The following is a 25,419-nucleotide window of genomic DNA, read 5'->3' on the forward strand; positions in this document are numbered from 1 at the left end:
TATACACACATGCACAGAAATCACTTCATCTATTCCTGAAATGCTGCTTTGTATTGCTTATAACATAGCAACCCTTAAACAATATATACAACAAACCAGGATTTTAAATAATAATAGTTACATGTGAATTAGCTAATCCACATGAAAGACTTTTTCCTTTGAAGCGCTTAAGAGAGTGGGTCACAGTAGGAAAAAATGCAGACACAATTTAGGAAAGGTAGCCACCAGAGTAATATCTCAGAGGCGGCAAAGAGCAGTGGCATTAAGCCTCAGCCATGATGTCAAAATCCAGCAGCCTTTGCTTTACCCAGTTAAAATATACCCATAGTATAGGGAAATGGTGGAAGCCATGCTACATTGCTTCTGTTTTACTGGCTACTTCAAGTCCCAAGACTACAGTCTTCTTGACATCTGCCACCAGCATCTACAAAAGGAAATGGACAAATTCACTGAATTGTCTACAGAGGGTGACTGGTCATGACAGACTTCTGGTCTGAGAGGGCATGGCTATTTTTCATATAATAATTCTGATTTAACAGGGGCTTGGGCTACCATCTCACTATCAGATGTAAAGAACATCTTTATTATGAATATTACCATATATAGCACACTCACTATCTGAAATGCTACAATTACATTTTCACAAAATCTGTTTTGTGAAATCTCCAGCTGCCCATTGAATACCATTACTTAAACTTTCATATGCTGAAAGATGCTATTGATGTTTTAAGAAAATACTGATTTTTCTCCAAATCATTTTGCCTTCCTTTAATTTTTTTTGGATGTATGATATATTTATCATATCTCTAAATTTTGTATCTTTTTAAGTCTAAAAAAATCCAGATGTTGTAGTCTGAAGAAAAAAAAAACCAAAACAACAAAACATCTGTACACTGTTGACCTTACAGTGATATGATGTAGGCACTTGCTTGGAGCCTATGACAGAAATGGTTGTCAGTCAATCTCTGACACTAATAGAGGCTTTAGCAAGCTAGCAAAGTAAATAAACTAAGGAGCTACAGATAGATATTGTATTCCCATCTGTTTCCTTCTAAGGTAGATATAGATAGAACAAATGTAGTCTGGATAATTGGCACATGCAGATCTTTTCTGTTTTTCTAACAAGCTCTTATATCAAAACAGCAATCAACCTTTCCTTCCATGGCAGTCGTACTATTTATTGATGATAGTAAAGTAAAACTAAAAAAATAATAGACTGTATTGAAACCCTCCTTTCTAGAGAAAGTTTGGGATATTAAAATCATTCCTTAGTTCAGATACAGAACAAAAATAAGATTCCAAATATGCAGACTGAAAATAAGATTCCAAAAATGCAGACTGAGATTGAAAAATCAGTAATACTGAGTACCTTTGTATTTGCTCCCTTGTGGGGTCATTTTTCTAATCACTGATAGTAGCTGGTTTCTGATTGATGAACAGTAACCACACTCTTTCCTGAGACCATTTTGTTGACAGTGTGCAGAGACAAGAAAGTCCATTTCATTACCATAACAGTGTGGTAATCCTAGTAAACCTAGTAAAACCTAGTAAAAAGATGGTTTCAAGAAAAAGCTGGTATCTAAAATGGTAACACTTTGTTTGCTTTTAGACACTCAGAAACTCTTCGTTTTAATTATTTTTCACTGCTCTAAATTAATAAATTGAGTTTCCAGTGGGAGTTTCTTTTATAGGCAATCAGGAACGTCTCAATAAATATGATTCTCTAAACACCTTTCCTTCTTCTCTGACAGCAGCCATTTCCCATTTCATCAATTATGTGCAAACATGTTAAGACATTATGTAGTTTGAGTGCTACAGACATACAAATACCAGAAAGCACTGCATGACCTCAACACCCCATTCCGTTTTGTTGTTAGAAGGGTTTAAAACGTATCATATGCTGTAAAATTTCAGCACATGAAAGAAGCTTTTACTGGAAATATTTCAGCTTTTCAGAAAAGCTCTGTCACAGCAGCTTCTACATCTTAAAAGAAAGGTCTAATCTCTATTATACTACAGCCTGATACACAGAGATTAGCTTTCTAGGCAGAATATATACTACACTTTCCACAAGTAGCCTTATCAAAAGTCACATGGCTGAGACATCGGTGTCTCAGACTTCACTGTTTTCTGAAAGATTCCTCAGTGAATTCTACTAGCACTGGAATAACACTGTATAAAAACAAGAAGCTCTGCCATTTAGCTAACCTGTATATAACATCTATTTTTCTTAGAATTCAAATTGTTCTATGAGAAAGGATTAGTATTTATTAAACACTATCTGTGGTTTCAGGAACTGAGAGTTTTTATGATATGAGTTTAACCAGAAGGTAGTTTTTTAGCTCAGAACAGCTCTCATAAGGTAGATTATGACAGAAAACTAAGTTTCTTGGGTAATAATCTATTTCTTGTGAAGTGGCATTTTATTATGTTTAAAAGCTTCATCTATTTTTTTTGTAAATTAATGTTCTTTATCAATTACTCATTAAATGTACAGTCACTTACCTCTGAGCCTGAAATATTTCAGATGATTGGCAATAGCCTGCTCAAAAGATTCATCAGGGCAGATCTTAACTCCACTGGGAAACAGAATGGATCGCTTCCTTCTTAACAACAAATGCTTGTTGACCTGTTCAGCCTCCATGATGCCATTAAGCTTTTTCAGCTCATGAGGCAGAGAAGGGTTTGCCAACTGCCAGTCACTGAGGTGAGGGGTTGGTGGAACAGCTTCAGCCTGTCCTGCTTTTGTAGCTGAATAACCTTCTGCTGTAAAAAATAAAATTACACATAAATTTCTCAGATGAGATAGCAATACCATCTTATGTATCTTAATGCCATTGCTATGGTCTTTGAAAGACATAATTGCTTTTTTCTCTTAACATAACCTGTCTGTATGACTGTACTATTATAGACAGCCTTAAACTTTTTACAGCATCCCATCAAATGGGATGCTCACAAAACCTCAAGCTCTAACTCTTTGACTGCCAAATGTTATGTGTTTAATTTCCCTTCTGTGATTTGCTTTAAGCCAAAGGGACTATACTTTGTGAACATGTATTTAGAAGCTTTCAGGACCAGAAATTACATAAATGATTAAGTTTTATACTTTCTGTCCACATGAGAAATTTATACCCCTGGCAAAAAGAAAGCTATTTGAATTGACAGCTAGCAGGTACACCTTTCACCACCATGAGATAGGTCCCTACATGAGTAGAGCAGCAAAACAAAGAGGGGGAAAGGGTTCATAAGCCTTGGGGGTTTTTTTAATTTAATTTCCTCTCATAATAGTTGTTCCACATCACTCCAGAGGAAACTTTACCTCTGAGAGGAGAATTTGTCTATTTGGTTTTAGTCTGACAGTCTAATTCTTTATCCTCCACAGTTGGCAGTCAGCTAACCTGAAATTAGTTAATTCAACTTTCTTCTTTTACTTTTGACCTGGAAATCATGCCTAAAGAAGAATCACAATGAATAATTTATTAGAGAAAGAACAATAATAAGTATATGGCATTTTTCATCCCACAGATTATGGGCTTATTCTGATACTTCAAAGTCAATAGCACCTTTGATTTTGATGAGTGAAGGATAAAGAATGTGGTTATTTTGATGGTAAGTTAATAGTCAGTTCTAGTGCAGAAGTCCACCATCAGATGGTACATCAGAAGGACAAGAGAACTTAAAAAGTCACTAGTGCAAAATCTCAATCTTTACTCAAACTGATACATTTTCAGTGTCCATCAGCAGAAGACAGAATCTCACTTTTTAAGATTTAATACAAAATTATTAGAGAAAATAGTAAAAAACTTACCAGTATTTAATGTCTTTCAAAGTTGGAAAAACTTGCCCCTGTGGGTATGTTCTACACTCAAAACAACACAAATGTACAATAATACTGCCTGGAAATTGCTCCAAGTATTCCATATTTACACTGATATCATGGCATGGGTTTGACCAAATGTTTCTCTATATTAGCCCCCTTTGTTATAATTAAAACAGAGAGGCATTTTTATTTCTACACATCGCCATAGGTAAACTTTGAAAACAAGAATATAAATAAGACTTCTGCATTACCTGTAACTGTTTGAAGGTCGTCTTTAATTCCCAGAGCTGGAAGGCAAAAAAAGATTTTCCAAAGGAAGCCAAACATACTTGTGTAAAAAAAAAAAAAAACCCAAATAATATGCAAGGAAAAAAAAAAATTCCTTTTAGCAGAAGAGCTGTGGTGTTTAACGTGCCCAGAAACCAAATGAAAGCATTGTCCTTTTTGAAAATACCTTGATGTCACATATAATTACTTTTGGAAAAAAACATTAGGTAAAAAAAGTCAACCAAGACATCCTGGACATATTCTTTCCAAAGACAATATTCTACCTCAGTGAAGAACCAAGGAAAGGTGGTGGAAATAAACTTCTTGGAGCTAGCAGATGGACCGAGACAATTTTTTAATTTTAATCTGGCCAGCTAAGCTCTTTACCAGACCTTGTCATACCGTTAAGAGACAGTCCAAGCAAGGACAGCACCTTTCACATTTAATTAACCACGTTTTTAAACTGGCCTTTCAATTATGCCTTTTTTTTAAATCAGACTGACCATAAAGTGTCAGAGGGAGCACACTAGTCTCAAGTGGAAGGTCTCAGTGTGTTTTATCTTCTGCTTGTATAAATAGATGTATCTAATAAGGCAGTGACTCACTTAAACACTGGTGCTTACGTAGATAATACCAAAGCAACCTTTCTGTAGGACTGTTTCTTCTGGTGACAGAGCTAATAGAGCCCTGCTGCCCACGCCTGTGCTAAAGAAGAAAATCTTGTGCTGTTACACCACTGTCCCTCACATCCTAGAAGTGGTGCTTCTCCCAGATATAAAGCCTGGGCAAGCTGCTATTCTTTAATCTCTGTTCATGTATTATCAGACATAAGTAGTAGGAAGAAATTGCTACAGAAGTATCTGAAGAGATTTTCAGCTAAAAGCTGCAAAAAGGACAGAGTGAAGGAAAGAAGCAGCATTCTTAGCTCCCTTCCTGTATAGGGTTAGCTCATTGTGGAAATGAGTATGGAAGCTGCCCTGCAATGGTAGCCTGCATTCAGACCACTAGAAAAACCCCACCAGGGCCCTCTCCTGGGTGATGTTACTCAGGACTTGCTGGTTACTGACTTCAGATCACTCTGACCAAACTGCTGATTTGTCTGAAGGGGCTATTTTTGGTAGAAGTTTTGTGTGAACATTTCAGAGCTGGATTCCCAAGGCTTCCCCAGTGATGGTCTGCAGAGCATTTGCACAGAGCTCCTTAGGTACACAGTGCCAACTCATCTCTTCTAGCTGCTCTGCTGAAGTCCCAGCAGTTCAGGTAACACTGGTTAATTCCCAGTATTACTCACAGGACACACTCACAGGAATCAAATAAACCTCCCTTTGTTTTTAGGCTCTGCCTCCTGACGTCTAATAGAGTCTAGTTGGTATTTTTCAAAGCAACAACATATTTTCATTGGGATTTTTCCCCCCACAGGACTACTAAATTAAACTTGAAGTTTAATTAAAGCACCAGGCTGCTTTAACACCCTCAGTGTTCTAAGAATCAGATATTCTGGATCTATCAAACCAGTTAACTACAATACTAGCAGTAACACCAAGTAGAGTACACCACACAGGAGTTGTAAATTGAATGGTCATGAGGGTATGAAGCACAGAAACAACATTGCACTGGTGCCCATAATGTTTTGAAGTCCTAGTCAGCATCTCTAGGTAGACAGAGCAACTTTTGAGGCTAGTGTGGGTACCTGTATTACAATCTTGGATTCAACAACACAGACCAGCCTTTACTGTTTTAAACCTCTGCAGGGGCTGGTGGTGAATGTTTTTGCTTGTGTTACCCTGCAAAAAAGGAACTGCATCAAGATAAGAAATACTATACATGCTTATAAAGGCAAAGCCTAACTTACCTCAATCATGCCAACTAATCCTTTTAGAGAAAACCCTCAGAATATCTGTGCTTCATGGAAATTGAAACCCAATTAAAAGTTTTCCTAGAGAATGTTCATATTTACAGCATTGATTTTTTTTCATAGGCAAAGAACTCAAATGCATTCCGAATGTGAACAGTAGAAAAACTATCTGCTTTATAGCCCTGTCAAATTTTTTCTTTTTTATGGTATGGCCATGTCAGCTTCTGTATGATTATATATTTTAAACATTTAAATAATTCTTCATTTCCAGCAGCTAAATCATATCTGCTTTCAAAAAGTATTCAGGAAATTATATCCTCACAAGGGAAAAAAGGTAAGTATAATCCTAGTGATGTAACACGCCAAGATCACATGAGTACCTCCAAAAATAAAAAGGCAATTTTCTGAAAATTTGTGTCTGAAAAGGACATACACTTTCATATTGCAAATGTGATGAGCTGAATTATAGTTGTACACAAGGTAATGGTCACTGAAATTCTGTTATAGAGCACATACTGTCCTAGGTAACAATAATTTTTCAAATTCAACTTATTAAGAAAGCTAAATCCACTCATCTATAACCAAAAAATGCAAAATAAAGGTATACTTAGGTGAAGATATCTCTAATGATGGCAGACACTCCCTGCATTTCACCGTTACCACTTCTTATTTGTGCTCCTGGAGAGTTCTCTGCTGAACCATCTCCCATGGACAAGCAAGGTCCCAGACTGCTTAGCCTTCCAGCTGAGCAAATTAAGCCGACCATCACCTGTTGTACCACCACCTCTTCCACCACGTGATATTATTGTAAAGCATTCAGAGCAGAAAAATCAAGGAAGTGAGCTCATCCAAATTAATCTAACACTAATTGAATACAATTCACTTCCTTGAAACCAAGATTACAGAGCGTAGGGTGAAGAGCCTTAAAAAGATCGGTTTGCTTTGTTTGCTTTGAAGCATCATGCCACTCCACCACTGCAGTTAAACAGGGATTAATACAGGAAATGGAGGCACAGGATATGTACAAAAAGGTCCCTGAGTCAGTCTGGTGCCTTATGTATCCTAAAAGTTGTCTTTGGGGAGTTCTAGCATAGAAAAAAAGGAAGTATGAAGATTCCTGGAGTGTAAATTTTTCCGCAGACACTTCCTAGAATTCACCACATCTCTGTTAAATGTGAATGGCTGGAAAGGAGAGTGTTACAGCTCATGGGTCCAGGCATTTCCCAGGCTAGTCATACAGGCTGTCAAGACTGTTAGCCTACCTACAGAAAACAACTGTAAAGCTCCTGAGGCAAAAAGCAGCCTTGCGTGCCACAAGAAGCTGTGAACTAGCTGTGTGCCTTTATAAGGACTGGAGAACAAATACTCATAGAACAAGAGAATAGTTAGGGCTGGAAAGGACCTTGAGATCATCTAGTTCCAACCCCTCTACTTGGGCAGTCCCTGCCTCACACTAAACCATATCACCCAAGGCTCCCTCCAACCTGGCCTAGAACACCACCAGGGATGAAGCATTCACAACTTCCTTGGGCAACTCATTCCAGTGCCTCAACACCCTTACAGTAAAGAACTTCCTCCTTATATCCAATCTAAAACTCCCCTGTTTAAATTTTAACTGGTTACCCCTTGCCCTGTCACTACAGTCCATAATGAAGAGTCCCTCACCATCATCACTATAGCCCCCCTTCAGATACTAGAAGGCTGCTATGAGGTCTCCATGCAGCCTTCTCTTCTCCAGGCTGAACAAACACAACTTTCTCACCCTATCTGCATACAGGAGGTGCTCCAGCTCTGATCATCCTCATGGCCCCCCTCTGGACTTGTTCCAACAGTTCCATGTCCTTTTTATGTTGAGGACACCAGAACTGCACACAATACTCCAAGTGAGGTCTCATGAGAGCAGAGTAGAGGGGCAGGATCACCTCCTTTGACCTGCTGGTCAGGCTCCTTTTGATGCAGCCCAGGATACGGTTGGCTTTCTGGGCTGTAAGTGCACACTGAAGCCAGCTCATGTTCATTTTCTCATCGACCAACACCCCCAAGCCCTTCTCCACAGGGCTGCTCTGAATCTCTTCTCTGCCCAACCTGTAGCTGTGCCTGGGATTGTTCTGACCCAGGTGTAGGACCTTGCACTTGGCATGGTTAAACTTCATGAGGTTGGCATCAGACCACCTCACAAGCATGTCAAGGTTCCTCTGGATGGCATTCCTTCCCTCCAGCGTATCAACCACACAGCTTGGTGTCATCAGCAAACTTGCGCACTCAATCCCACTGTCCATGTCACCGACAAAGATGTTGAACAAGACCGGTCCCAACACCGATCCCTGAGGGACACCACTCATTACTGGTCTCTAGCTGGACATTCAGCCATTGACCACAATTCTTTGTGTGCAGCCATCCAGCCAGTTCTTTAACAATCAAGAGGCCCATCTATCCAATTCAGAGACAGGATGTTGTGTGAGGCAGTGTCAAACGCTTTGCACAAGTCCAGGTAGATGACATCAACTGCTCTACCCCTGCTCCATCAGTTCTGTAGCCCCATCATAGAAAGCCACCAAATTGGTCAGGCAGGATTTCCCCCTAGTAAGCCATGCTGGCTGTCACCAAGCACCTTGTTGTTTTTCATGTGCCCTAGCATGCCTTCCAGGAGAATCTGCTCCAAGATTTTGCCAGGCAAAGAGGTGAGACTGACTGGTCTGTAATTTCCCAGGTCATCCATTTTCCCCTTCTTGAAAATGGGGGTTATATTTCCCTTTTTCCAGTCATTGGGAACTTCACCTGACTGCCGTGATTCTTCAAATATGATGGCCAGTGGCTTTGCAACTTCATTTGCCAGCTCCTTCAGGACTCGTGGATGGGTTTCATCAGGTCCCATTCAGGTTCTTAGGATGGTCTTGAACCAGATCCTCTCCTACAGTGGGCCCAAGGTCTAGATTTTCACAGTCCCTGCGTCCACCTTCCAAGACTCGGGTGCTGCGGTCAGAGCCTTTGCCAGTGAAGACTGAGGCAAAGAAGCCATTAAAAACCTCACCCTTCTCCAAGTCCAGAGTAGCCAGTTCTCCTGACAGCTTCCAGAGAGGGCCCACTTTGTCCCTAGTCTGTTTTTTATTTGCAATGTACTTACAAAATCCCTTTCTGTTAAATTTCACATGCCTAGCCAAGTTTAGCTCTAACTGGGCCTTAGCTTTCCTAATCCAGTTCCTAACTTTCCAGACAACATCCCTGTATTCATCCCAGGCCACCTGTCCTTGCTTCCACCTTTTATAAGCCTCTTTTTTCCCTCTAACTTTCCTCATCAACTCCTTATCCATCCAAGGAGGTCTCCGGGCCCTCCTTCTGCACATCCTTCTAGTTGGGATGCAACACTCCTGAATTGGTAGCAGGTGATCCTTGAATATCAACCAACAGTCTTGAACACCCCTGCCCTCTAGGGCTATATTACTTGGAACCTTATTGAGCAGGTTCCTAAAGAGCCCAAAGTCTGCTCTCTTGAAGTCCAGGGCAGTGAGCTTGCTGCACGCTCTTCTCACTGTCCTCAGGATCTCAAACTTGACCACCTTATGATCACTGCAACCGAGGCTGCCCTGGAGCATCACATTTCCAATGAGCCCTTCCCTGTTGGTTAATACGAGATCAAGCATGGAGCCTCTCCTTGTCGGCTCCTCTGTTACTTGAAGAAGAAAGCTGTCATCCACACAATCGAGAAACCTCCCGGATTGCTTGTGCCAGGCCGTACTGTCCCTCCAACAGATATCAGGATGGTTGAAGTTGCCCACGAGGACAAGGGCCTGTGAGTTTGAGGCTGTTCCTATCTCTCTATAGCATGCTTCATCCACAGAGTCCTCTTCATCAGGCAGCCTGTAACAGATCCCCACAGTAATGTCTCCCATAGCTGTTCTCCCTTTAACCCTAACTCGCAAACTCTCTGTTAACTGATCACCTGTCCCCAGACAGAGTTCCATACTCTCCAGCCTATCCCTAACATAAAGGGCAACTCCCCCTCCCCTCCTACCGGGCCTGTCTTTTCTAAAGAGCCTGTAACCTTCCATTCCAACACTCCAGTCACAGGAGCCATCCCACCATGTTTCTGTGATACCTATTATATCATAGCCCCGCAGACGTGCACATGCCTCTAATTCCTCATTTGTTCCCCATACTACGACCGTTTGTATAGAGGCATCTGAACCAAGCTCCAAATGAAGCCAGCTCATTGGCTTGAGTGGCTGAAATGTCTCTATATTGCTCTGAGCATTTATTATAGGTGCTGGCAACTGACTGGGTGTGTTGGGATGGATTGATGCCCCCTCTCCCAACACATCTAGTTTAAAGCTTTCTTCACCAGCCTGCAAGCCTCCTACCAAAACAGCTCTTCCCCTTCATTATCAGACCAGCTCCACTAGTCTCCAGTAGTCCTCGCCTCCCAAATTGGGTCCTATGTTCTAAATACACAAACCCTTGACTATGGCACCACCCTCCTAAGTATTTATTAACCTGGCCAATCCTCCTAGAGTTTTTAAGGTCCTCCCCTTTATCCTGGAGAATTTATGAAAAGACTATCTGAGCTCCAGAGCCCCTAACCACATCTCCCAGGGCTCTATAGCCCTTCTTAATGTTTTTCGGGCTACTGCTATGTCACTAACACCCACATGAACGAGTAGAAGTGGGTAATAGTCAGTGGGACTTACTAGACCAGGCAGCCTCTCTGCAATATCTCTGATCTGAGCCCCTAGTGGTCAAAACACCTCTCTTGAGACTGGGTCCAGCTGACAGATGGGTGCCTCTGATAAAAGGCACTGACTTTGACAGAAAATTTGGGTTGAGACACCTACTGTGTATATACCTTAAAAGCAGTAAAATAGCCTATCTTCTGCTTAGCTCACTGGCTATTTATGGCAGCTGGAGAAGAATGATAAGAATCACATTCAACAACTTCTGGATATAATTTTAATATCAAATGTATTGGCATTTCCATAGCACATATCTAACAAATCTAGAAAGGCAATCCTTTAATGTATAAAACCAATTTAGAAAAGTTTATACACGGATTTTGCTTTTACATACCTATAAACAAGTCAACCTAAAAAAGAACACATTACTCTATGATAAAAACTAACTTTACCATGAGAAAAAGACCAAACTATTTTTCAAAAGGAAACACCACAAGTATTTATAACTAAAAAGGTGTAGCGAAAGGGCACACATTTCCACATTTTATTCTTCATCTGTCTTACAATAAATATATAAATTATCCCTGTAAGTAACGCTGATGTTGTGATTTAGTTGCTGAAAGCCACAAAAATTCTGGGATGAGGGGGACAGATGGTGTGGGGATAGTGACAAAGTACAGAATTAAAGTAGAAGCAAAGACAAAAATCATACAGTAGTTGCACTAGGCTGCTCACAGCTATACAGAAGGTAACTGCTCAGCAAATTACTTTGTTTAAAATCGTCTCTCTTCTCCAGAAAGAATGCTTCCTGGTTTGAGAAACAATGGTGGTGGGTTTTCTAGATGACTGTACAGAACCTGAAGTAATAACTGGATTTTCCAAATGCTAGGTTTCAGATCTGTATTGAGGGAAAGTGCCCTGAGAATTCCGCAATGCTGTAAAAACATTCACATCTTTGGATTGCCCTCAATTTTTATTTTAACCTTCTAGCCTACTTTCAGCTTTAAGAGTTCTGGTTTTGTAAATATGTTTATGACACAGGTGGTTTTGGTGTTATCTGATACATGGTCCTTATGAAGGGTGCGATAATACTTAAGTTTACTTACAATGGAGTGTTGCCCAGTGAGAAAGCATTGTCTTAAAACAGTAACCTTCTATTGTGCAGTAACTACAGAAAAAAGTGTGCACATCAAAACATTATTAAAGTTTAATGTGATCTCTGTTTGAGAAAAAAAAACTTCATAAATACATATTAAGACAATGATAAACTTTTGCTACTTTATCAAATCAAGTCTGAGTTCAAACACTCAAATATTCAGACATCTTTACTCAACTCTCCTGAGGAAAGTATAAATCCTGATGTCTTACGTGCAAATTATGTGTCTTAAAGACATATTATGTAGAACAGAAAGACCTTTGCCTTACTTTTCAGTAAAACACCTCAAACTTTTAAGGTTCTTGAGTTACAACCTTCTTACCTTTCTAATGCAAGTGATGCCATAAGATTCATAAAAATAACTCCCCAAATCAAGGTGAATAAGGTTAAAAATGTATTGCATACATATATTGCATTTGACAGCAAGATTTCTTCTAAAAACTGCTAAGAAAAAAATAAGATATTTATCATAAATCCACTCTAGACTTTGAAAGATTTTAACAGTCATTCTCAAGCAAATGTTTTCCACTCATGAAAATGACTTTCCTTTGTGAAGATGCTAGAGAGGAAACAAAAACTAAAAAAAAAAAAAAAAAATCAAAACTCATCAGCCTCAAATCTTGACACACACAGACTACTCCCGTATATAATGAGAAACAAACAAAAGAAATACATCTCTAAAGAGAGTTAATATTAAATCCTTAAAGAAAACCAATACATCGTATTCACTGTATCTGCATGGGATGCAAAATCAAAAGAGATAGAGTACAGGGTAAAAATCCTGTCTTTAAGCCTGACTCCTATATAATCATCCATGCTCATACAGAATTGTAAAAAGCAGGCTTCAAAAGATGAACATTTTTACCTCCTTGTGATGCATACGTGTATGCAGCTTTCATATTCCAAGTAAAGAATCAATTAGCAATCCATATGTATTAGCTGAACTTACATATTTATGCTTTTATCTACAACCTCCCCCCCACCCCTGCAATGCATTCTATGGCCACACTACCCAAATGAAAAAAAAAAAATTTAAATAAGTACACAATGAACAAACAAAACACTTCTTCTGGTTCTTTTGTTTTGTTTTTAACTTGCAAGGCAGAAAGAGCCCAAATGCTGCTAAACAGAGTTACAGTTACTTTATACAGCAATGTTATTTGCCACGCATGGCTTATTAGATTTATTAGCTGCTGCTGCCACTATGCTGTTGAAAGTGCAGTTGCAAGATCAAGTCCCTAATTTCTTCTCTTTTGCTTCTGATGAGCTGACGAGGGAACCACTTCTCCAGATGCAATGGCTCTTCAAAGTTAACTATGGGATTCTGATAACAAAAAAAGGAATATTTAAAACATTAACTTCCTAAAGCAACCTTTTGAAGAAAATTTCAAACCCTTCCATAACTGCTGAGACCACAGAGACATAAACAAGTTTTCATGAGGCAGTGACAGGCTTCAAAGTCAAATTCCAGTTCCTCCATGGTAGTGACACATAGACACACCCTGAACACAAGCTACTTATGGTAAACACCAAACAGGTTATCACTACTTCTCTTAAAGATAAACCAGTACCTTTATAAGCTCATATTCAAGGCAGGTTGCATGAATTCTGATACAGTTAGACATAATTTAGATATCTAGCAAGGGACAGATGCACTTTGGTCACAACACACACATATACAATTGCACTATAGGGAAGGATCAAGCATACAACAGATAAATATGCTGAGGTTTTGTTGCCTTAGGCATGTGTTTTTCTGTCATGAGCTGGTCTGTCTGATCAGAGACAACAAAGAAGCAAGAACACTGCTAACAGCTTTAGCAGGACATAAAGAAGGGAGAATTTGGTGGTTAAAAGTTCCCTACTGGGACCAGGGTGCTTGAACGTGAGGCTGCTTCTAAGCTGTCTGTAAAAGGCCTCACCCACTTGTTCTTCCTGATCAGGTGGCCTACAGTAGATCACCACTACTTTGCCACCCATATAAGTTTGCTCTTTAACAAGCTCTCAATTGCCCCCTCATTCAACCCTAGGCAGAGCTTCACGAATTCGAGCTGCTCTCTCGTACTAAGGACAACTTTACCTCCTCATCCTCCCAGCCTGTCTTCCCTAAAGAGCCTGTATCCACCCAGCATTACAGTCACATGAGCTATCCCACCATGTCCTGTGATCTCAACAAGATGACAGCCCTCCAATTCCTCACATTTATTTCCCATGCTGTGTACAGTAGTGTACAAACACTTTGGAACGGCAATTTGTTCTATGGAAGAAAAATCTGTTCACTGCCCAAGGCCCTACACACAGCTTTCCATACTCAGGACTCTTAGACAGACCATGGACCACATGTATAAGCATCAAACAAGCAGAGCTATTCAAAGGAGAGAGCAACAGGACAATGCACTGATAGTAGGGAGGAGGAGTTGGGGACCCCAGCATCTGCAGTCTTTTAAAGGTATGTGCTGAACAGGAAAGAGTGCTCTGTGAATTCCCTTTGAAGGATTCCACCCTGCCTCTCTCTGCAGAATTTGCTGCCACAAAGCCACTCAATGCACAAGCTGACCACAGTTTTAGAGGCTACAAGACAAGATGCACAGAAAAGATGCCTTTGTAATACCTGTAGACCAGAAATGGGTAAACTAGACCCCAAATACATCCAAATAGCTAGGGATATTGAGTGTGTCAATATAAAAGCAACATTAAACTACGAAGTCAGAAATGTCTGCCAAAAACTCATATAAAAAACTATTTTCCACTTAAAAGACCCCTGCCACTATGGGTTTTATTGAAGAATGGATTTTATTTCCTCTTCCTCAAATGGCTTTAACACTTTTGAGGCCGAGCATCACAGTCTTTTGTGTCTATTTCCCTCAGAAATAGGTTTTTTGGGTTCAAGTTCATTTTGAACAAAAGGGAAGGTAGTTTCCATTTGTACCTCAAGGAAGCTTTCCACATATTGCAGCAAATAGACCCCACAATCACTGCTGTTATCTTGTTTAGGCACTCTGGGATACAGGTCAATCATTGTTGATTTACTGAATTCTCGATGCATTTTTCGTTTAGCTTCCCATTCCACTTCAAGGTACCTACAAAAGATTTTGGAGATAGGATTGAAAGGGTCTAATTTTCAAAGGCAACAAACTTTTCTGCTGACTTTAGTCAGAGTTGCAAAGGCTCAGAGCTTATAAAAAACCAAACATAACATCTGACTTTTGGGAATAAAAAATATACACAGACCTTGTGTTTAATTTTTAAAAGCCCAAAGTCCTTATAACAAAACCCAGCTCAAGGAAACAAGAGGTCACGAAACCCCTGCATCAGTGTCCTTAAACTGTTTCCAGAGTAAAACTGCAAACTGAAGGAATAAGAGATCTGCTTTCCAAAATTCCCTGATCTCACAACTCCACAAATCACCCGTTTTCTGACTTTTCATGACATCTCTCTGAGCTCCAGTAAAGTACCCTGTCTGGAATTTCAATCCCAGGAGCAGCTTAAAGCATGGAACACTAAGTTAATACATCCCACAGAGATTTAGAAAGAAACAAAAACTAAATTAATCAAAAAAATTGCTTTTTTTCCCTCCCAAGACACATATGGTGAGGAGGCCTCTTAGCGAAAAGTGTTTTCACAAATATTTCTAATTTTCACCTAACCATCACTTAGCATTTTGAGTAATTTACTTTTACAAGAAGGAGGTACTATTTGGTTTACAGATTTTTTGTTCCTTTCAGAGAAGTTAATACAACAAAAAACAAAAAGAAAAAATCTGTTTAGCTTCAAAAGTTTAATATTATCAACTTTTAAAAAGTCATTAGAAGTATGTAAAAGCATACTCTATTACCGAACCAAAGGGGATTAAAAAAAAAAAAAAAGCGCCCCAAACTCCTTCTACTTTTGCAGTTTCAGAAAGACTGTCCACTTTACAATTTTTGGCATCTATCTGTGCAGCAGAACAAAGACAGCCTTTTCACACAAGCCTCTGGATTACTACTACAATTTTCTTTGTTGTGACTATGGATTTTCCTTTAGCATCAGAAATGTAAACCTTCATAGAAAAAAAGTATTTTGATCATAGAAATATGACCAGCAGCATCTCTTGCTAATAAACAGAAAATGTAGTTACTTACTCTCTCAAAACCTGAACTGTTTTCTGCACAGAAGCAGCTTTCAAAGAGTCTAAGATGAGTATACAAGGCCTGGACACAACAGAAACATACAAACCAACAAATCATTGTAGTCTTTCATTACCAACATAACTTAAGCAAATATTTTGTTTGAATACAGCTCGACAAGAGCATCAATATCTGAACAAATGTGGAAAAAAATTGATAAGTTCCTACAGCTGTGGCTTTATGACACATAACTTACTCCAAAATTTCTTAATATAGTGATACAATTTTAATGTGAAAACAGGGACATACCTTTTACAAATCTGTCTTTTGGAATTGCTTAGGGAGATCTGGGAGAAAAGAAAATTAAAAAAAAGATCTTAAAAAACCTTCAGCAATTATAAACTCTACTATCTCCATAGATTTAAAGGTAAAGCCAGAGAGGTTCCCATTTCAGAAAGGGAGAAACTAAAAAAGTAATTTTTAAAAACACATGAAAGCATAGCAAAGGCAACACAGTTAAACAAAGGAGGACTTTTGGCTTATTCAAAGTGCTTGCACATGCATGGCAGCTGCTGCAAGAAAGGTGATGCAAATTCACTTAGTCAATTCTCAGAGCCTTCAGAAATAGAGCAATACATGTTTTCCTTGTCAGTAGAACAGATACTTACTTTAGAAATAGCTGAATGCAGGACTGAAGCAGAAGCAGCAGTTTCACTGCCACCTAGTTTGAGAGAACAAATTAAAAAGTCTTAAGAAAATATTTTCTACCTGAAATATTTCCATTTTCAAATTTGAGATTATTTGTATTCAAAATACAATAGTGAAGTATAAACTACTTTTGCTTCCCTTGTGAATGTTCAAATAACAGAGTTCTGAGGGCTTGCCTTCCTGATAGAACTCTTGAAATCCAATAACTTTCCACTTATGATGGGATTTGAGCCACTGATTTTACATGTCCCTTCCAGTATTTTCCAGAGTTGCAGACAACAAGAATGAAGCACAGTCTTTGCTATGCATGATGTAATTTGTTTTTGTATTACCAATCTTGACATGAAAGATGCTTTTTTAGACATCTTATACCTCCTTCATGGATTAAGACAACATTAGAACCAGAAGAAAATTATGTCAAGCCATGTAAGACTACCTACCTTCAGAGGATAAATTTTTGTTAACAACCATTTCTTCTTCATCTTTGCAGTTACCAGGAATGGCCAACATTGAACCAGTTCTAGTGTTGTCACTCTCTGACCGAAGTGGAGATTGTTGTGGCTGGTGACATAATAAACTTTGTTGGGGACACTCCTCATACACAGCTTCTTCTAACTGAGGAAAACAGATAACTGCAATGTACCAATGAGACCTGCCCAGCAGTGGAGAGAGGGGGGAAAAAATCATCAAAACAGTGTAACGTTTGGTTCTGCAAAGGATATGAGAAGTTTTTATAACACTGAGAACTCACGAACAACTATTCTGTGACACATAACCACCACTGCCATGTTTCTTCATGGCATCTCATATTTATCCTCTATTTCATTTTACTTTGCATTGTGGCATAACAGCATAAATATCAATTCCTTAAAAGAAACTCCAAAACAACAAACCCACCACTGGTGGGGGGAGAGTACTAAAATAATATATGATCACAGTTTTGAATGTAACTGAAGGAAGGGCATGCTTCTAGCCTCATCTCTTTCTGCAGCTGTTTTGCACATGTAACTCTCAATGACTGCTCAGTTTTACTGGAGTTGCCATCTGCAGGTTAGTTATTCAACCAGGCCAGGGTACAGACCTTGGAAGTACTACTCCTAATCCACTAACACTACAAGTTGCTGTGATTTCTTTACAGAAACATTACTTTAGTGCACAGGAATCATTATAATGACATACAAATGATATCAAAAAAATCACATGAGATCATTAGATTTTGAAGATCTTGAAGAACAGGTGTGAACTGAATAATTTTTAAGTCTCTTCAGAAGTTAGATTTTCTATTTAGTCACCTATTTAGTGAAAACTGAATCATATAACTTTTCTATGGTTCTGTGATTCTGTGATAAATGCAGTTTTCAGTAAAACATAAAACAAAGATGTAAAGTTTACTAAAGGTGACTCCAAAAATCACCTTCAAAATCTAATCAACTCATGTGTTAATTTCCAGTGATCCAAACTTACGGACATAAATCTATCACCACAATATTCACACATTTAAATCTCTAATTATCAGGTGTGAAAAATACATAGACTTACTCCTCATTCACAGGCACAAAGATATAATCTTTACTAAAGATGTTTATATGACGAGTCCACGTTCTTACTCTTCTGTGTCTTCTCTGTGCTGCTCTGCAGAAACCAAATGACAACTGTTGTTCAGATTTGTTCTTTTTAGTTAAAGCAAAGTATGGGGATTAGTACTCCTACATCTTCCCCAATCCCCCAGTAGGTTTTCCACTTACTCTTGAAACTTCCCTGACAGAGAAAAAAACAAACCTGCACACCGTTAAACCCAAGTGACTAACAAGCCATTTCTGAACCATCTTAAAATCTTTCAGAAGGAAAAAAACATCCATAGAATTGAAAGGATTTCTTGCAGTTACTTAACCAATAAGTATTATTTTCTACACAAAATGCAAAATTCTCATCTGAACACCAGCCAGTGTAAAACAGATCTATAACAACTTACCAGCATCCATTAATTAAAATTCGCAGTACCACTTTGAAGGCCTATCTAAACAACCTTATCTTTTGAAGGAAAAAGCTAAATACAGTCATGCAACACACCTGTAGCAAAGTCAGGACTGAAACAGACTCCCTCCAGTCCTGAGCTTTAACTGCCGGAGCACATTTCATTTCCAGTCCTACAGATATAACACATGAGGACAGGATACTAGGAGAATAATAAAAAATTAAGAAGAAACCTAAATGTATATTTTCAACTTAGGTTCACAAGTTGAAATTGAAACAAACAGTTTATGAAACTTTGCTTCAGTATCATCTGAAAGCAAAATTCACTGTACTCAGGAGACATCCCTATTCCCATCCTGATTCCATCTTTCTTAACTGGCAGTTAAGAAAGGTAACTTCAGTGCAGGGTGAACAAGAGGAAATGAATGAGTAATGGAAAAGCAGCGGGCCAGCATTAAGTAAAGACTTGCCACAGAAGTTTCCTCTGCTACATGACTCTAGAAGCACTGGGAATTGAAAGGGGAAAGCACCTATAGAAAGAGTTCTCACCTACTGCCTAAGCAGCATAAACAATGAGAAGCAAAAGGTCTTTAAGTAAAGTAGTTACATCAGCTGAAATGAATTTCATTTACAACAGTACAGAGCCCAATTTCCCCTACCCATTTATCAAGAATCTCCACAGAAACAAAAACCCAAACCACCTGTAACCACCACGTAAGTATCTAAGCCCAAACACAAAATCAGAACTTCCAAAGCTATCTCTTGATCTGAAACAGCTATAGTCCTTGAAGTATGGGGAATTACAAGTGCCATTCCAGTTCCTTAAGAAGGTTATGGACAGCCCAGCCTTGCTAGAGGAATCAGATCAAGCCACAGCAGCAGCCTTAACATAGACAGTTTTGTTTCCACCTCAGAACATTCAGGGTCAGAAGACAGTAAAACAATGGAAGACATTCTCTCAAGCACAGCTCCCTGAATTTTTGAGACATCTTTGAGAATATTACAGAAGTTACATTATTTTTCCCCTTAATACCTTTCAGCTAGCAGTGACTGCAACACACACAAGATAGTACACCTCTATGGGCAGGTGGCCATCGAGTTTGTCAGCAGAATGAAAAACCCGGGGAATAAAAGAAGATAAAAATGGATAAGAAGAAAAATAACTTCAGGGAGAAACAGGATGAGGGAAATAAAACAAAACAACCAACAACTGATAAACTGAATGATGAAAACAATGAAAGTTGCTGGCAGATCATCACTGTAAGTGGCAGGGCAAGCTCCACTCTCAAACATCAGTACTGAGAAGAAATGGAAAGTGTTCTAGAGATTGTTTTTATAGAATCTTAGCTGGAAACACAAAGCGATACAGGGTTCTTGAGCTGCTAATGATAATTTTTCTGTGAAACTCTCCAATTCCATTGTTCACGAGTGTTAAACACCAAATGTGCAAACTTGGTGTGTAAAAAATCTTCTTATTAAAACTTCGGACAAGAATGTATTATCAATATATATCATTAAATACGTGATAAATCTAAAAATATTTTTATAAGTGCAATTTCTTGAAATTATCCATACCTTGCAAAACTGTGTATAATAAAAGGATCAAAATACATAAATAATTGTCTGAAGATTCAGATAAAGTTGGAGAAAGGTGATAACATTTTCATTCCCATTCAGTATGAATCACATGCACATTTAAATGAAAAACATCAATATGCTTAAAATGAGTTACAACATTTAATCACTAACCCCCTGCAGAACACTGGTTGACATTTAATGTGCTAACTAGAAGATGATCTGCAGAACTTCCAAGTGGCATCAATTGACAGCTTATTTCTGCACATAACAGTGTCTAAAATGAACTTACGGAACTTTGAGATCCCCCTCAGAATTTTTTTCTGTCCTGGTCAGGCACTTATAGAAGAAACTGCTAAAAATGTGTGTGCGGTCAGCAAGATGTTTTGGCACCTTTTCCAACAACAGGTATCTACCAAACAAAAAAGAAGGAAATTATTAAATTCCTTTTCTAGAAAGTACCATTATTTTCTGATTTAAAAAAAAAACAAACCACAACAAAAAAAAAGCCAACAATCTCCCCCCCCCCCCCAAAAAAAAAAACCTTATCATACTCAGGTTAATAATGCTTCTGAATTTATTTTTAGGGATAGGTTTCTAGTCTTTGCTATCCTCTAGATAACAAGTTTTAAGTGGCTTCCAATTGCTCATAGTTACGGCAGCCATGCTGCATGCCAAGCAAAATGGAACTTTTGCAGACAGCCTTCAAAAGAGCCAGAATTCTGCTTAGGTTTAAGTCAGCATAAGGAAAATAAATCTCGGCTTCAGGGAATTGCGGTCCACCATGCTGGTTCTGGAAAAGTTGCTTTCACAAACTCCAGGAGGATGGCACAAAGCAGGTATGCCAAGCACAGCTAACTCAAGAAGCTTCCACAATTAGCTGTAGTGCTTTCTGCAGGAGTCGTGCATCAGAATTCCTGAACTCTTGCCTGGGGAAAGGATGCTTCACTTTGTCTGAGCTCAGTAAATAAACTACTAATACAGCCCCTCTACTTTGTTCAGTTGCCTGCTTAAACCTGCTCAGCACTTTCTGTTCTGTGAGGTCGCCAAGAGGCTTTTTCCCCTACACTGCTCTGTCTGGATGATATCACAGCCCTTTTGAGGGACAAGAAGAATGAAACTGAAACAATTGAACCTGCTGAGAAGGACTCCAACTTACAAATTCATCATGCTGTTACTTCTGAAATTATTGTATCATATTTAGAGACCAAAATTACAGTAATTCAAGTCCAGATCAGGTCACAGAAAGAAGGGTACAATTAAAGCTGTGATTACTTACTTAAGATAGAAATCAATAATGACATCATTGAGAAACTCTCCATATTCTAAGCACTCTAAGTCTTCTCTTGTAACTCCCAGTCCTCCCTTTGCAGGTGGGGGTGGATAAATAATTAAGCTAGAAAATGCAAATCAAAATCACGTTGTAAGAGTGACAAACTGACATTATTTTTCACAAGTAGTTTTTCTAGAAAACCTGTTAAAAATAGTGATTTTCAAAACTGTTGACTAACTCAAACAACCTTCTCATTTCTTACTCCAGTAGTTGAGAGTTACAAATGAAATGTGCACCCCAATGCACACTGAAATTTTGAGAAAATTTTTTGAAAAGATTATTTTTTTACCTTCATCTTGGGTTGGGTTTTTTTTGATAGAAAGTAATTGACAAATGGCTACATAAACTGGAAATAAATTCTAGGGGACATATTCTCAAATGGTATTAATGAACAGTGACTTTTTGTTCATTAAGAGTCCAATAGGACTCCCATGTTTCCAAGCAGGAAACTTGGGTTTCCGCACCATATGTACTGTAAGTAGACTGAAACTGCCCAAGTTACCTCTACTACTAGTATTTAAAATGTATTTTAAAAGCTGCACATTAGCAACCATATTACTTAACTGGAATGATGAAATAAGCAGTTTTGATGTTGCAGAAATAAAAACAACTGCTATACTGTCAGTGACTGCAGAAGGCAAGAGTTCTTAGGAGCAATTTACTCCAGTAATGTTTGTTGTACTAGAAGCACAAGGGCTAACAGGCTAGTGCAGACAGAACTGAGGTGCGTCAGTACTCTCCTAGTACCTTGCTGCATTACACACCTGTGTTCTCATTTTGTGTCTTTAGCTAATCAAGCTCCTGTACTAACTAGCAAATTATATGACAAACTAGTTATAAATAGAGAGCCAGAAGAGTGAAAGAAAACAGTTTATATTAAAAAAAAAAAAAGACTCAGCTGAAGTTTAAAGTTTTGCCGTGATATAGACTTAGATGGAAACTCACAGAAGCCATGGGGTCCCTACCCCCCCATTGATGCATCTATGATATGAACTTTTAGTCACAGTTAAGATATTCTGATTTCTGTAAGATTTTCTGTCATCCTGTAACACATCCATTTTTTCTGTTAACTATTAGAATGGAAACAGGAATAACTACATTCATACTCAGTGGTATTTTAGATTTCTAGAGCATCTTTAACATAACACTTTCAAATAAACTACAGAATAATAGTTGAAGCCAAGATTTTTATTCCAGCAATTTGTTTATTCAATTTGTTATATTTTCATCTTCTCATTTATGCAAAATATACATACTTCTTAACTGCTCCAGTTCCTCTTACTTCTTTCCATTCTTCATTTAGTGCAGAGGACAGAGAGATAGAATAGCAACCACTATTCTGCTTATTTGCAAGGGCGTAACTGGGCCTGGCCACTTTTGGTTTTGATTCCTACCAGAAAAAAATCCAAACAATAGTAAAAAACATTATACAGCTTAATATGTAAAACAGAACACACAAAAAACAAGCCTAAAGCCCACAGGAATATCCTGCATCACTGAAGAGGAATCCTGCTGGAGAACAGAAGTGTAAACATCATGATTTTAGGCAAACATGCCACTAGTCATATAACTAAAAAAGTTATTTCTGTTTTAAAAAGATGACAGCTCTTACTCTGTTCATAACCTCTTTCTAACTGTTTAAGCATATTCGGCCAACTCATACAGAATTGGGGAAGAAACTGTACCTGTTGGACCTGAATGGATGAAGAAAAGTATCAGACTGTCTTAATAGGAGCTGTGAATGTTTGGAATGTTTAAAAATCTAGTTCTTAACCAATCTGCCTAACGATGATACAGATTTAGGACATGCTAGCTTAATTTTTAAGTTCCCAGTTTCACAGCCAGATTGATTTATTGTCTCTGTGCTTTTTTCTGATGGGATCGAACATACATAATTTCTGAAGTGACAAGGATGTGCAGTTGTGTTAAGACATTACTCCTCAGAGGGAGGTGTATTAACACAATACCTTGCACAGCTCCATCTTCCCAGCAGCATTAGGAATTATTTAGCATTTCAAATTGTGACTGGCCCAGCAGTACATCATCTAGAGGTGTTTGGAGTGAGGAAGATACACAGCTCCTCCTCTGCTGCACTCCTTCACTTCCAGCTCAACTGAAAAAATGGCTCCATCACTCCGTACTTGATTAACTCCAAAACTGCTGCCCTGGAGACATCACAAGGGCAGAAAAACCCTGTGGTTCTAGGCATAATCAACCATGAGCTGACCTAAAGCTTCACTATTTGCCACTTACTGACGAGGTCTATACACTGTCCCTCTGTGGACACAATCTAGTTTACTGCAAATCTTGCCCCATTTTGCAATAATAAGAAAAATAACATGAGAGAAATAACAAACATGACTGAGGGTTTTTTTTTGAGCTATGGAAAGAAGGTGTACCTAAAATTTACTAAAATGTGTCAATGCCAACAGGTGGTGATGAATCAAGCAACTAACCTGAACTGCAGGCTCATGAGCATCTGAGATACTCTGTTTTGGTATACATTGCTTTAGTAGATCCTTACTGTAATTTATAAATGAGCTCTCTTCAGGAGAAAGGTCCTTAAACAAGGACAGTGCTTCCTTCAAAGACAAAAACTCAAGAAGATCTGGTGCTCTGTTCTTCTTGCTCACACCTGTAATCACTTCAGTCAGTCTGTCTTCTTCCCATTCTGTGAGCGGTTGGGACAGTTCAAGAAATACGAATTCACTAGATTTAGCTGGAGAAAGGAGAGAATGGATATTAACTATTAGGTTACATGATAAAAACTTGTCTGCAGACCCACAAAGGAGCACTGAGAGACAATGGCAGGAGTGGAAACCAAAGTAATATGCTGCCAGGTTCCTCTCAGAGGCCATCAGCCAACCAAAGGCCCACCTCCATAAGCCGAGAGGAGCACAGGAGCACAATGGCTGGTAAGAACCCAAATTAAGGACTGGGAAAAAGGGACACCCAGTCTGGGCCCTTCCTAGGGCTGTCCCCAGAGACCAGACCTGAAACCCACCAAGATGAGTCAATGCCAGATCACCTTTTAGGCTGAGGAGAGATTGTGCTGAGGTGTATGGCACACATGATGGGAGACTGGGGAAGAGCATTCTGAGATTGCCCAGGACTTCTCATGGGACATTTAAGGGAAGAACTAAAGGCAGGTATTCAGGTGATTTGTAGAGGTACAAGTACGGGAAAATAGAGGGCTAAAGGCATAAAAAGGATCAGTCACATCTAAATACTTTGCTAGTCAATACACCTGTCTGACATGCCCTGCGCATTGATCAGCACTCTGTCCCATCTTCTCATTAAATTCCTTTCTAACTCTCTCCTGGCTGAGGGACTCTCTATTTGATGGGGGAAGGGGATGTGTGGGTGTCTCTAAACACAACAACCAAAGTGCAAGTGAGCACAACTTGCAATAAGGGAAGATCAAACCAAACTAAATGAATAGCTGAAGCGTCTTGTGAGGCAGGAGGGTGAGTAAGTTCCTAAGGGACAGCTCTCACTGCAGGACTCATCATGTATCTCTAAGGATGAGAGTATGGGGGGCAGGGGGGTCAGCTACTAGGACCAGGGGAGTCCTAGCCAGCTATGTGCCTGTGTGTACATAACAGCTTGTAACAAGCAACTGGCACTGACTTGTATGTCCAGGTGCCAGCAAAAGGAAGACTGGGATCCAGGGCTAGCAACTGAGCAGAGCAAGTGTCTTTTAATAGCAAACTGCAATAATGCAATCATAGAATCACAGAATGGTTAGGGTTGTAAAGGTTCCAACACTATCCATCCCTTCTGCCAGGGGTGCCTAGATGGGAAGGGATGCCTAGACCATGATGCCCAAGGCTCTGTTCAACCTGGCATCAAACAGAGCTAGTGATGGAGCATTCACCACTTCTTTGGGCAGCCTCTTCCAGTGCCTCATCACCCTCACAGTAAAGAATTTCCTCCCTGTATCTGGCCTAAATCTCCC

At 39.1% G+C, this 25,419-nt stretch overlaps 2 protein-coding genes across 9 annotated transcripts in view; both read right to left on the reverse strand.

Moving 5' to 3' along the window:
• Positions 1 to 4,487, reverse strand: part of IMPG2 (interphotoreceptor matrix proteoglycan 2) — a 59,405-nt gene extending 54,918 nt beyond the window's left edge. The window contains exons 1-3 of the mRNA XM_005151758.3: positions 4,475 to 4,487; positions 4,072 to 4,107; positions 2,506 to 2,766 (exon numbers count right to left, since the gene is read on the reverse strand). Coding sequence (XP_005151815.2) covers positions 2,506 to 2,766; positions 4,072 to 4,107; positions 4,475 to 4,487 — 310 coding nt within the window. The remainder of the gene's footprint in view (positions 1 to 2,505; positions 2,767 to 4,071; positions 4,108 to 4,474) is intronic.
• A 7,313-nt stretch (positions 4,488 to 11,800) lies between these two features.
• The window catches only part of SENP7 (SUMO specific peptidase 7), a 39,935-nt gene continuing 26,316 nt past the window's right edge, over positions 11,801 to 25,419 (reverse strand). For 7 of the 8 annotated variants that reach the window (XM_031051366.2, XM_031051364.2, XM_031051362.2 and 4 more), the window contains 11 exons: positions 23,918 to 24,180; positions 22,718 to 22,851; positions 21,408 to 21,524; positions 20,421 to 20,540; positions 18,119 to 18,211; positions 17,020 to 17,231; positions 16,540 to 16,592; positions 16,181 to 16,218; positions 15,887 to 15,955; positions 14,695 to 14,845; positions 11,801 to 13,089 (listed from right to left, as the gene is read on the reverse strand). In XM_031051366.2, coding sequence (XP_030907226.2) covers positions 12,952 to 13,089; positions 14,695 to 14,845; positions 15,887 to 15,955; positions 16,181 to 16,218; positions 16,540 to 16,592; positions 17,020 to 17,231; positions 18,119 to 18,211; positions 20,421 to 20,540; positions 21,408 to 21,524; positions 22,718 to 22,851; positions 23,918 to 24,180 — 1,388 coding nt within the window. In that variant the 3' untranslated portion in view covers positions 11,801 to 12,951. The remainder of the gene's footprint in view (positions 13,090 to 14,694; positions 14,846 to 15,886; positions 15,956 to 16,180; positions 16,219 to 16,539; positions 16,593 to 17,019; positions 17,232 to 18,118; positions 18,212 to 20,420; positions 20,541 to 21,407; positions 21,525 to 22,717; positions 22,852 to 23,917; positions 24,181 to 25,419) is intronic. The other variant, XM_031051361.2, reaches the window with a different exon arrangement.

Source organism: Melopsittacus undulatus, chromosome 2, assembly GCF_012275295.1.
Source record: "Melopsittacus undulatus isolate bMelUnd1 chromosome 2, bMelUnd1.mat.Z, whole genome shotgun sequence".
Taxonomy (NCBI): Eukaryota; Metazoa; Chordata; class Aves; order Psittaciformes; family Psittaculidae; genus Melopsittacus; species Melopsittacus undulatus.